Raw genomic sequence first — 12,337 nt, 5'->3', positions numbered from 1 at the left:
ACCTGTAACCCTGGGGCTGACTGCTCTTCTGTCTGGGTTCCTGACTTTTTATCCCCTTTCTCCTGCTCTTCCGGCCTGCTACTCTGGCTACTATATAGCTTTAGGTGTTAAAATAAAAATCAGAATGACAATTGAAAGTACAGTGCTGAACACAAATATGAATCAGATGTAGACCTTGCTCTTAATAGATTTTTGTTCTAGATAGTGAAAGCCCAGCTCAAGAAAATGCAGAAGAATAATAACAATAAGATACCAAGCAATTTAATATGCAAAGGTCTGAAAGTTGAAATACCAGAACAGTAGTAGAGGAGGTTTTATAAGACAGTATATAGTTAATTTTCAAAGCCGATTTGGTGCTCCATGAAGTCCTGCACAGAGAGTTGTTCATCCGAGGGAAGTGTGAAGAGAGAGCAGAAGTTGGAAGGGCCAGCGTGGCATGGTGGGGACCGAGGATGCCATAGTGGCAGAGTTGGTGTCCTTCTGGTACCAGTGCAAAAAGGAGAAAGGAGGATGAGTGGTGGATGTGGTGACCTGGATGCTGGCTGAAGGAGGACATGGGAACCGCTAATAATGTAGGAAGATGAGTACAGTTTTTATTGTCCAATTAATGGGAACAATATTTTCATGCCCCTCAGTTAGCCTTTCCTTTCAGATAATAACTTTGCTCTAGTTTTCCTCTGTTATCTTCCAGCCTGTTCTCTGACAGTGTTCTATTGTTGACAGTTTTAGAAAAGTTTCTTTTATTCTCTAACATTTTAGTTCACGGCATTTTAGATCATTGAAGGCCAAGCAACACTGTGAGTTACATACTCATGGAAAGTTTCTGTGCTAGTTAATAAGCTCCTGGGATGTTGGAATAGGATAAGACCTTTGTGATTATCTAGAACAAAGTATTTTGCAAATACTTTTGATTAGTATTTTGCAAACTTGGGTTGAAAAATCGATTTGGTTGGTTTCAGCCAGTTTTTTTTTTAAGAATAGAATAGAAAAGAAAACATCTGAGTGTGTTATATGTACTAAGAGTATTGTTTACAGATATCCAAGATGTATGCAAGGGTGAACTGTTGTGTGTAAAACACACTTCTTATAGTGGGTCACAGTTTGATGGCAAGAAGGCTGTTCTAGTACAAAGCCCTTCTTCCCAGGGGAAACAGGGTCTATGGGGACAGATTTCTGGGCCCAAGAGACCCCTGGCAGAGTCAGGTAGGCTGGAGCCCCTGGATCTCCCTTCCACCAGTGCTTGCTCCACTTACTCTGGCTCCAAAACTTTCTCCATCTTGCTTCCATTTCTTTCCTCTTCAGGGTCCCCAAACAACCTGTTTTCTTGTCCTTATCCTAGTCTGGACAAGACCAACCTTTTTTTTTTTTTTTTTTTTTGCTTAGTCAGATGCCCTCAAGGAACATTAATGTCTAAGAATTATTTTAAGGAGTTGTGATGTTTATATGCATGTTTGGAGGTGGTTGGTCTCTTCCCTTGAGAAGACAGGGTTATACAGTCAGGCTTGGGAGACTCATTGATAGCCTTTACTTCCTGATGTATTTCCTTTTCTTTTTTGATGTTGTGTTTAACAACTATTTCTAAGTTGCTATGTTTCATCTAGCTATGATAGAAGGCATTAGCAATTAGCAATTTATGTACATCTACTCAAGACCTAAAGGGCCCTGGGATGTACATTTGAGGTCATTTGCCCCAATCCCCACATCATAACAGAGCATCCAGAGGAGGCTGCTTGAAGATGCTGGTGCTGGGGCCCACATTGTTGATCCTCAGTCCAGTATGTTCTGTTTCTGTTTTCCAGCATCCTAATAAATCAGTATGGTTACTGCAGAATATCTGAAATGCTCTATATTATGGAGCAAAGCAAATGGTAGGCTTTAATTGATAACCCTTATCTGAGCCAGGAGGTGCCCAGTGTTGCTCTTTAAATAAAGGACAGGTGGCACACCGCAAGAGGCAGCCAGGGCCACACGTGCTGAGCACTGTGTGCACTGTTTATCACCAGGTGCCCTTCTGCTCTTTGGGGAGATTACCCACCTCACAGGTGTTCTGGGAGCCCCATGGTTAATGAGCAGCACGGAAGTCCTGAGAACACCCTGTTCTCCCCCTGAGCAAAGGCAGTGCAGCACTCTGACTCACCTCCCGCCGCAGCACCACTATTCATCCATGTGGCTTCATTTGGCACTAGCAAGTGAGGCCACTTCCTGTAGCCTCAGGAACCTCAGTGTTTTGTAGAATAGTGCAGATTTTGCTGCAGTTTCCTAGTAATGTATTCTATGTGCGTTTCATCAGGATTCAGTGATGTCTCTAAATCTATATTTTCTCAGAAAATACTCTTACCACTCTTTGGAAAAGGGTCTTTCATCTGAGAGCTGATTAAAGAATTAGACCCAGAGTAATGTCAGTGTTGAATACTTTGAGAAACTTGGAGGGCAGTTAGCGTGGGGTAAGATAAGAGGCCTGGCGTCAGAGTAGTCAGGGTTCCCTCTTCATTGGCCAGGGATAATAACCAGCTTCACTCCCATCCAGGCAGGTTAAAATAGCTATAGAACAATGATGTATATGGGAAAACACTTCGTTAGGCTAAAAGAGCTGTGATGATATTAAACTCCCACTCCCTGTGAATGCTCCTGTGTCTGTGTATTCTTTGCATCTTCCAGAAGATGTCAGTGTCTGACTGTTTGCCTTTCCTTTCCAGCATCTGGGCTGATGGACCGCGTGATGCACTGTGAGCCCTCCTCAGGAAGCCAAGAAGGAGGGCAGACACAGCTACTGATGAGCGAGCCGTTTGTTTCCGAGGAGGAAGCCCAAGAGCTGAGACAGGTGACGTCCATTCACAGTGCCATGCCAGTGCTGATGTGGCTTTCTGTCCTCCTAAGCAGCAGCTCCTTTCTCCTGCTTGAAAACAATCCGTCCATTTATTTATGCTTGCCTCTGCCCTGAAGGGACTGCGGAATGCCTTCCATGGTGTGTTGTGCTCCCTATAGCTGGGAAAAGGAGAGAAAGGGCAGTGCCACATTCCAAGTGCAAGCTTCAGGGCAGACCTGGATGGCGCATTGTGTGCACGCGGAGCTCACTAGCAGGAGGGCCAGCTCTGTCCTTTCTGCATAGACTTACAGGTCCTTAGTATGGGGTTTGTACAGAGGTTTACATTTTTTTTTGCCCAGAGAGTTGAAGTTTAAATAATATTTTATATAAATCCTTTCACCTCATTTCCTATATTATTGCTGCATAATCCAATGGATTTGTTTTTTTCCTTTTTAAATATTTTTTGAAGCAAATAGCTAGGTATCATGTAATTTTATTGGTATATACTTCAGTATGTAGCTCTAAAACATAACTATTAAAAGCAAAAAAAAAAACAAAACATAAAAACAATACCACTTTCACCTTAAATAAAAAAAAATTCCTTGGTATTATGAGGTATCAAATTAGTGCTCAGATTTCCCTACTCGTCACATTAAAAAAAATGTTTGTTCAAATCTGGATTGTAATAAGGCTGCTACATTGGAACTGATTGAAGTACCTTTTATTGTACAGGTCCCTCTCTATCTCTGTTTCTTTTTTACCTTGCAATGGATTTGTTGAAAAAAAGAGGTTGGTTGTTGTGTTGAGGTTCACGGTGTGGGCTGCCCTGCCTTTGTCCCCACAGTGTGGTCTGTGTGCACTTGCCACACTCCCCTTTCAGTGAGCAGGTGGATCCGGAGTCTCAGTGGTTTGCAGGCTCCATTTCTGGAGAGACTGCCTCATAGGTATTACTGTACCTTTCCTTAGGAGGAATGTCAGGCCTGTGTACCTTTTAAACCTGTTTTTTTAAAACCGATTATTACCTGTGTTTGCATAGGCAAAAATGCCTTTGAGCTCAAGCCTTTCTGTTTTGGGAAAAAGAGTGTTTACCAGTGCATTGAGATATTTTAAATATGCATCATTTGTCACTTTTTTTGAGGGGGGGGATTGTCTAACTTAGTTCCTTTAAGTAATGACAACACACAAAAAATGCTGGTGGAATCTGAGAACCTCCCAATCCAGCCTCATATGAAGATACTTGTTTTAATTCTTTGTTTCACAGTTATGTTTAGGCTGAAATAGGAACAAATCTTTTCTTGGTAGAAAAGGTAAGAATTTTACCTTTTATTTTTTGTTTGTTTGTTTTTGTTTAAAACAATGCCCATATATGATCTCACTATTCTGTAGGTCAGAAGTTGAGGTGGGCTCAATTGGCTTCTTCTGCTTGGAGTCTAAAATCAATATGTCATCCATGGTGCATTCTTATCTGGAGGATTTGGGGAAAAATCTCCTTCTAAGCTCATTCAGGGTTTTGGCAGAATCAATTTTGTTGGGGTATAGGACTGTTCTTTTTACTACAGTTGGTGGGGGTGGGTGGTTGGGAGAGAAATTCTCAGCTCCTGGAGGCTGCTTTCAGGCTATTTCCATATGGTCCCCTCTGTCTTCAAAGACAGCAATTACCTATGGAATCCTTCTCTCATTTTTTAAAAAAACTATTTTATTGTGTTTTAGGTGACTGTTTACCCAGCAAATTAGGTTCCCATTTAACAATTTTTGTACAGCTTGTTCTGTGACACTGATTACAGTTTTCACAGTGTATCAGCATTTTCATTATTTCCATTCTGGTTGTCCTGTTTCCATTAATCTAGCTTCCCAGCTCCTCCTTGCCTTCTTCTCATCTTTGCTTTTGGGTAAATGTTGACTCATTTGGTTTTCCTTTTAATTCTGATCAAAGCCATATAGTTTGACATAGCCTTTCAACTTTAAAACATCCAATCTCCACTACCATGTATGATATGTCATTCTTTCTCTTTGAAGCTAGTGATAGGATGGGGAAATGTTAGGATGAATACACAAATAACTCTGGATACAATCAGCCTCCTCAGTGACCATGTCAGTTGCCATCTTTCCCTGTGTCGTTCTCTGGTGTTTGATGCTGGAAATAACAATACCTTAATAGTGAGAAGTGGCATTGTATCCTTCCTTGGAAGTAATGTGACTGTATGCCCCAGCAGAGCTCTTAATCCCTGTATAATGGATCTGGGAAGAGCTCCTAGGGGGAGCTCGTGGAAGGCAACTAGGGTGGCTATGGAAAGGCAAAAACATTATTAGTCAGCTATTTTATCTTCCTTACTTGTAGAAAGAACCTAGTTTCACAAGAGAGTGTCTTTTTGAGGTGAAAACACACGTTTCCTAGTTAGAGAAGAATTCTTAGTGGGCAGTTGAAGCTCAAGCATAGATAGGAATGAGTTAAATTTCTGGGGAAAACAAAAATGCAAGAAAAACCTCCTCCATTCAGCTGTGGTTTTTGTGGCAAATGCTATTAAAGTCATTACGTTGAAATGCGATGTCTCCACGATTTTAAATTGCAATTGCAAGTGTTAAGTGAGAAGATTTGCTGTGATTTCACCAGGGACACCCATGTTCAGTGCAGTGTGCTGTGGTCTCCTGGGCTGAGCCTCAGGAGTGGGCTCTGAGTACACAGAATGCAGGCGGAACTCCTGTGGCCTGCGGTTGGGCCCTGTCTACTCTGGCGCTCTGGCCGTCCACTGTCACTGGATGTGGGAGGGCATATGGGGAAGGAGGCTGGGAGAGGAATCGGATTCACTGGAATGAGTTTGGCAGGGTCCCTTGAATCATTTCTGTGTCTGATGTGTTAAACTTTTCCTGCCTTAGAGCTGCTACTCTTTTGTTTACTAAATCTGTGGATACCACATATTTGATACAGAGTTTGAAATGAAAAAAGAAAAGTGGCATTTGGCTTTTCCCTAAGGGGAACTTCAGTACTGTGTAAAGTTTCTGCAGAACTTTCTAACTTCCATTTCTCTGTTTTGTCCTGTGTTTGGTGTTTCTTCATCATGCCTCCCCCTTTAACTGAGAATGCAGTAGATGAGAAAATAGCATGGTCTGATCTAGTGGTTTATCAGACGTAGACGGGTGGGCTAGGAAAGCTTACAGAACCACACAGCACAGTCTTTGACGTCAGTTGTGCAAAAACTCTTAAAGAATCTAGCAAGAGTCTAGTAGTGGTGAGATATTTCTGCTTTTTCCATAGACTTTTACTAGATGTTTCTTATAATTTGTGATAGAAAAGGGTACACAGTGGCTTGTTGCAATAAGTGTGTGTAGATTCATAGAGAATATTTAGGTCATATGGATAGTTTTTTTTAACCTTTCTAATTGATCACATTAAGGAGCTCTGGTGGCATAGTGAGTGATGCATTTGGCTGTTAACCAGAAGATCAGTGGTTCAAACCCTCTAGCTGCTCTGTGGGAGGAAAATGAAGCAGTCTACTTCCATAGGGATTTATAGCCTTGGAAACCCAATGTGGGTCGCTATGTGTTGGAGTTGACAGTCAGAATGGCAGAAGATTTGAGTTTTTTTGTTTATTTGGTTTATTTGATCACATTAGGGAACTTAATCTGTCTATTGTATGCAATATCTTTATAAACAATAAGCACAAAAATTAAAAGAAAAATAGGGTTGATTCATTCAGTTCAATCAGTCAGTTCACTGGAAAAACTAGAAAGCTAGTTGATTGGTATTGTGAAGAAAAAAATTTAATTAGAAGAGGTGCACCTCACAGGGCTCACACTGGAGAGGAGTGAGCAGCACTTGTCCTCCCTTAACATGAGAGTCAGAGGTCAGGGGGTTTCTGAGACTAATTTGTTTGTTTTTGTTTTGTTTTTTTTGGTCTTTGTATCTAAATCTTATCTCATTGCCTAGCAGAGCCATGTTCCACATGTACCTGCCCTGGTGGTTAACTAGAACTTTCCTGGAATGATTCTTGTGAAATTATCTTTAAAAATTAATTTCCTTAAAAAAATTAATTTCATGTTACATTTTTTTCTTTCCCTTCTCTTTCTTTTTGAGAAACTATGGAACACATTTCATCTTTAGTAACCTGGAACCCTCTGGTCTATTTTTTTCCTATTCCTTATTCCTTGTATCTGATTTAAGACTGTCTTAATTCATCTGTCTCCTCTCCTAGTAGGAAGAAAAAATCAGTCATTTGTTGCATATTTAACCTATTTAAAAGAGAAATTGTACTTAATAAGTGTCCTTCAGCCTGAAATGTTGTAGGGGTTCAATAAATATCTGAATCAATGATTTATTTATCTGTGGTTTCAATGAGTTAACTCTGTTTAAAGAGACAACAACTCTTTATTTCTTTGGATAACTATTAATATTATACAAGTAACTAATACAGGGCAGTATGCATAGTACTTCATTTATTTGAGAGACATTAGCTCTGGCACAGAGCTAGGTGCTGTGTATGTAAGACAGCCAAACTGTGGTCCCCATGCTCAAGGAATATACAGTCAAGAACTAACACTTCACAAGTTAGAGACCACCATGTAGGAAGAGAGGGTAACTAAGTTGGCAGACCCTAGAGAGTACAAAGGTGAGGACAAAGCATTCCAGTCTGGAGGGCCTGTAAAGCACATCAGTCATGTTGGGAGGGGGAGCAGAGTGACACCGTTTGTCTAGAGTGATGCTCTGACAAGGGGAACAGTGAGAGGAGCAAGTGTGACCCATGAGAAGGTACAAAGAAATTAATGATGTTTCTAATTTATATAGACAGAAATCCAAGGAATGTGTATGGGAAAGAATTGTAAGGGGTTGGATAATGGTGGAACAGGCTGAATTTATCGATATAGGTATACTAAACAGATTCTGGATTCAGTGTTGTAGCTTGAGGCATTAGAAAGGGTTCTAGCAGGTTGTCTGGTTAGTTGAAACATGGAACAAAAAGTGACTTATACTTAAATGAAATTGAAATGCTAGAACTTGGTATACTGTAAAGGCTTAGGGAGATTGGAATGTTGAAATGGATTTATCTTGGAAGACCTGCCCAGATACCCCTGATGAATTGGCACACCTTTCACCATGACTGTGAGAAATAAATTTGTGAGGAGCTCTCTGGTCTCTTTTCTCTGTAGGTCAGGTATCAAAGTGGGAACTGCTGCCACTAAATGGGGATGCTTAAATCAGTGGTGGTGATTGGAACTTAGGGTGGCAGAGGCCAAGTGGTGGCACTTAATCGCCAAGGACAAGGTAGGCATGTTTACCATAATGGACAGAGGGGTCAAAGCAGTAATCAGAATAGTCTGACTTGCAGAGATTTATCATGTTGGCTAGTTAATTTTGGGCAGTCTACTAAGTTCTTACTTGATCTGTATAAGCAGAATAATTCTAGGTCAGGTGGATAGAAGTCTTAACTTGAATCACCAAAACAGAAAGACAAAGCCTGTCAATCAATTCCCACACTTGAGCTAGTTTTGAAGACCCAGAATTCCTTGGACAAAGGGAAGGTTGGGTCTCCTTGAGGAAGCACCCTGCTACACTGCCAAAAATTTATGCTGTTAATCTCTCTCTTACCTTCTCCAAGGGGACCTACAGCCTTTTACCAAGCATTGAGGAAGAGGAAATGATCAGACTTTTCAGGGATTACTGGACGTTGACTCTGAATTTACACTAATCCAGGATATCCGAAATATCACTGTGGTCTACCAATCAGGGTAGAGGCTTATGGAGATCAGGTGTCAATTGGGTTTTAGCTCAGGTTCATCTCACAGTGGGTACAGAGGGTCCCCAAAATGATCCTGTGATGATTTTCCCGGTTGAGAATATGTAATTGAAATAGACATAGATAGAAGAATTCCCACACTGGTTCCCTGACCTGTGGAGTGAGTTCTGTTATGGTAGGAAAGACCAAACAAAGGCTACTAGAATTGCCTGTACTTGTGAAACATTACACCAAAAGCAATACCTGGAAGGATGACAAAGATTAGTGCCACTATTAAGGACTTTAAGAATGTACTTGGGCCATATGATCTGGTAGATCTGAAGGTGCTGAACTGGCAGTGGCAGAAAGATGTGTTGTTTGGAGTCTGTGGCAGGCCTGTATTGGTGAATCATAGTGTAAAACCCTAGGAGTTTGGAGCAAAGCCCTATCATACTCTGTGGATAACTGCTGTTTTTGAGAAGCCACTTTTGATTTATTACTAGTCCTTAGTAGAGATTGAATGCTTAACCATGAGCCACCAAGTTACCATGTGACCATTATGAACTAGGGATTGTCTGACTCTCAGAGTTATAAAGTTGGACATGGAAAGTAGCACTCCATCATCAAATGGAAGTAGTATGTATGAGATTAGACCTGAGCAGGCCCTAAAGGCACAAGTAAGCTACATGAGAAAGTGGCCAATTTCCCATGATCTACACTTCTGTTACAATACTTCCCTGTTCCAGTCTGTACCTATGGCCTCACAGAGAGTTCTCTACAATCAGTTGACTGAGAAAGAACTCATACCTGGTTTACAGATGGTTCTGTACAATATGCAGGCACCACTGGAAGTGGACAGCTATAGCACTGTAGCCCCTTTGTGGGACTTCTGTGAAGGACAGTTGTGAAGGCAATGGGCAGAACATCAAGCAGTGCACCTGGTTGTTCATTTTGCTTGGAAGGAGAAATGGCTAGCTGTGTGATTGTATACCAATTCTGGTTTGTCTGGATGGTCAGGGACTTGGAAGGAATATGACTGGAAAATTGGTGACAGGGAGCTGTGGGGAAGAGGTATGTGTATAGACCTTTCTAAATGGGCAAAAGACTTGCAGATACAGCTGTCCCATGTGAGTGCTCATGAAAGAGTGACCTCAGCTGAGAAAGATTTCAGTAATCAAGTGAATAGGATTATGTGTTCTGTGAACACCAATCAGCTTCTTTCTCCAGACACTCTTGTTATTATTGCCCAATGGGTTCATGGACAGAGCGACCATGATGGTAGAGATGGAGGTTATGCATGGACTCAGCAACATAGACTTCACTCACAACTGTCTAATACATAAACTGTCACAATGAGATGAAATTGAATTGCAGAAAATTGCTACACCTTACATTTAAATATTCATGCAGGGTTTTTGTCTGCTGCTCTGTAGGTTAATATAAACATTCCTTTGACAAACAGAAGGCATGTGAGGCCCCACCCCTCCCCCTGGGCCTTGTGTCTGGACTGGCTGCATAGTCCCTTCACAGATGAAAGGGCTTTGATATAGGCAGCTCCTTTTACTGTTCTTTAGACCTGATCCTTCCCTTGCGTTTCTTCCCTACTGGGCTTTGGAGAGTATAAAGAAGTAACAGAAGGTCATCTTTTAACCACTTTACCATGTATTTTTCCTTTGCTGATGAACATTTTGCTTTTATAACTTGCAGATCAGGCAAAAGAAATAGACAACCAGGAACCTTGTCTTTTATTACTATTATTATTTTAAACTTTTTGTTGTGATTTGGGTGAAAGTTTACAGAGCAAATCAGTTTTCCATTCAACAGTTCATACACACTTTGCTTCATGTCATTGATTGCAATCCTCTCAATATAACATCACTCCTCCTACTTCCTTCTTGTGTTTCTCGTTTTTATTCCTCCTCCTTTCCTGACTCCTTCCTGCCTTCTGGACTTTGTCCTTGGGCAAATGCTGCCCTTTTGATCTCCAGTGGTTGATTGTTTTAAGGAGTGTGTACCTTCCTAGCATTACCGTTCACTTTGTGGACCTGTCTGTTGTTTGGCTAAAGATTGAGCCACAGGAGTGAGTTCAGTTCCAGGTCTGAAGGGTGACCAAGGGCCATAGTCTTGGGGGGTTCCACAAGTTTCTTTCTGACTAGTGAGCCTTTTTATAATTTTGACTTTTGTTCAACATTTTCTCCCATTCTGTCCAGTACCTTCTAATGTGATCCCTTTCAGAGCAGAACTTTGTGGTAGCAGGGCACTATCTAACTCTCCGAGTCTCAGGGTTGTGGAGGCTGAGATTCATGTGGTCCATAGTCATGTGGACTAATTGTTTCCATGCATCTGATTTTATTCACTCTTCTTTGCTCAGGTGGCGGGAAAAACCAATAGTTAGTTGCACCTTGGATGGCCACTCGGAAACACTTAAGACTCCATTCTTTCCTCAGCAAAATAGGATGTAGAACATTTTCTTTGCAGACTGTGTTGTGCCAATTGACTTTGATGTCCCCTGAAACTATGGTCCTGAGGCCCTAGGCCCAGCAACTCACTCCCTCATGATTTTTGATGAACATTAATTTTTAGAACCCCATAGTTCATGTGTGTTTGGTGTGGGAAAGGGGGTGGTAAAATAAGCATTTATAGAGAAACAGCTACCCTGGGCTGCAGTGTGTCATCTCAAAGCTGAAAGGGACCTGTGCCCTTATCTTGCTTCCTAGAGCTCCCTACCTGTGAAGGGCCTGCAGTTGAAACAGTGGGTCCTCTGAGCTCTCGTAGTTCTGGCCCAACCTCTCCTTGCAGGGTGTATACCAGACACGATCCCAAGGCTCATCAGTGCAGTGGGAGGCCTAGAAACCATGCTATTAACTTCCCACCTAGGTCTGTCTGCCTTAATCACACTAGGGTTTAGGGAAGATTTGCACTCAGTAAAGAAGGTGGGGGCTTGGTTAACCACCCAGAGAACAAGTAAGGAGAAGGTCTGGAGTGGAAGCTGTTCTAGAGGACAGAGTGATACACCTGCATGAGAGGACACAGATTACCATGAGTTTGGGTTGCCAGAGGTGTTAGAGGAATTTGTGACTTATTCCCAATGGTTTCAAAAATATTCTTTTTCTGCTTATAAATATGCATTTCCATTGTAAGGAAATGTTAGAAAAATATCTTGTTGTTGTTATATGTCATTGAGTTGGACCTGACTCATAGCGACCGCTCCTTGGGTTTCCGAGGCAATATCACTAAGGAAGTAGATTGCCCAACCTTCTTTCCAGGGAGTGGCTTTGAACAGCCAGCCTTCTGGTTAGCAGTCAAGTGCCTTAGGCATTATGCTACCAGAGCTCCTTAGAAAAATATAGACAAGTATAAGGAAGAAAATTACACTCTAACGTAGTCCACCAATACCCCAGCTCCCCCACCTGCCATGCAGCTGGTATAGACCCTGGACTTCCTGTCACTGTAGTCTTGGACATTCCAGGTTGTAGCAGCTTTTACTTTTGATACTTTTTGAACACCCTGGATGTGATGATTGATTGATTTGTTTTAAAGAATCGAATATGCTTATTGAAATTTTTATCAGCCTACAAAATGATTTCTTTTCCTTTGTTGACGAGTAGTAGATAGAAGTAGCACTGTTTGGCCTAGCTCTGGTCAGTTGGGCAGGAGGGCAGGAGGGAGTGTCAGGGACTGTAAAAGGGGTCATTAATGATCCCCTACCGTGTGCACTTGCCTGCTAACGAGACGGCTGGCGGTTCAAACCCACCAGCCACTCCTCGGAAGGAAGGTTGGGCAATCCTACTTCCGTAGTGATACTGCCTCGGAAACCCAAGGA

General features: G+C 41.8%; 1 protein-coding gene across 1 annotated transcript in view; it reads left to right on the top strand.

The window, feature by feature from the left end:
• Positions 1 to 12,337, top strand: part of SNAP47 (synaptosome associated protein 47) — a 59,766-nt gene that overhangs the window by 35,353 nt on the left and 12,076 nt on the right. The window contains exon 3 of the mRNA XM_007954793.2: positions 2,697 to 2,821. Within this exon, the coding sequence (XP_007952984.1) occupies positions 2,697 to 2,821 (125 nt within the window). The remainder of the gene's footprint in view (positions 1 to 2,696; positions 2,822 to 12,337) is intronic.

Source organism: Orycteropus afer, unplaced genomic scaffold (genome assembly GCF_000298275.1).
Source record: "Orycteropus afer afer isolate SDZICR_OR568_19922 unplaced genomic scaffold, OryAfe1.0 scaffold00474, whole genome shotgun sequence".
Taxonomy (NCBI): Eukaryota; Metazoa; Chordata; class Mammalia; order Tubulidentata; family Orycteropodidae; genus Orycteropus; species Orycteropus afer.
The sequence above is the reverse complement of the archived record's forward strand: the minus strand, read 5'-3'. Positions and strand labels throughout refer to the sequence as shown.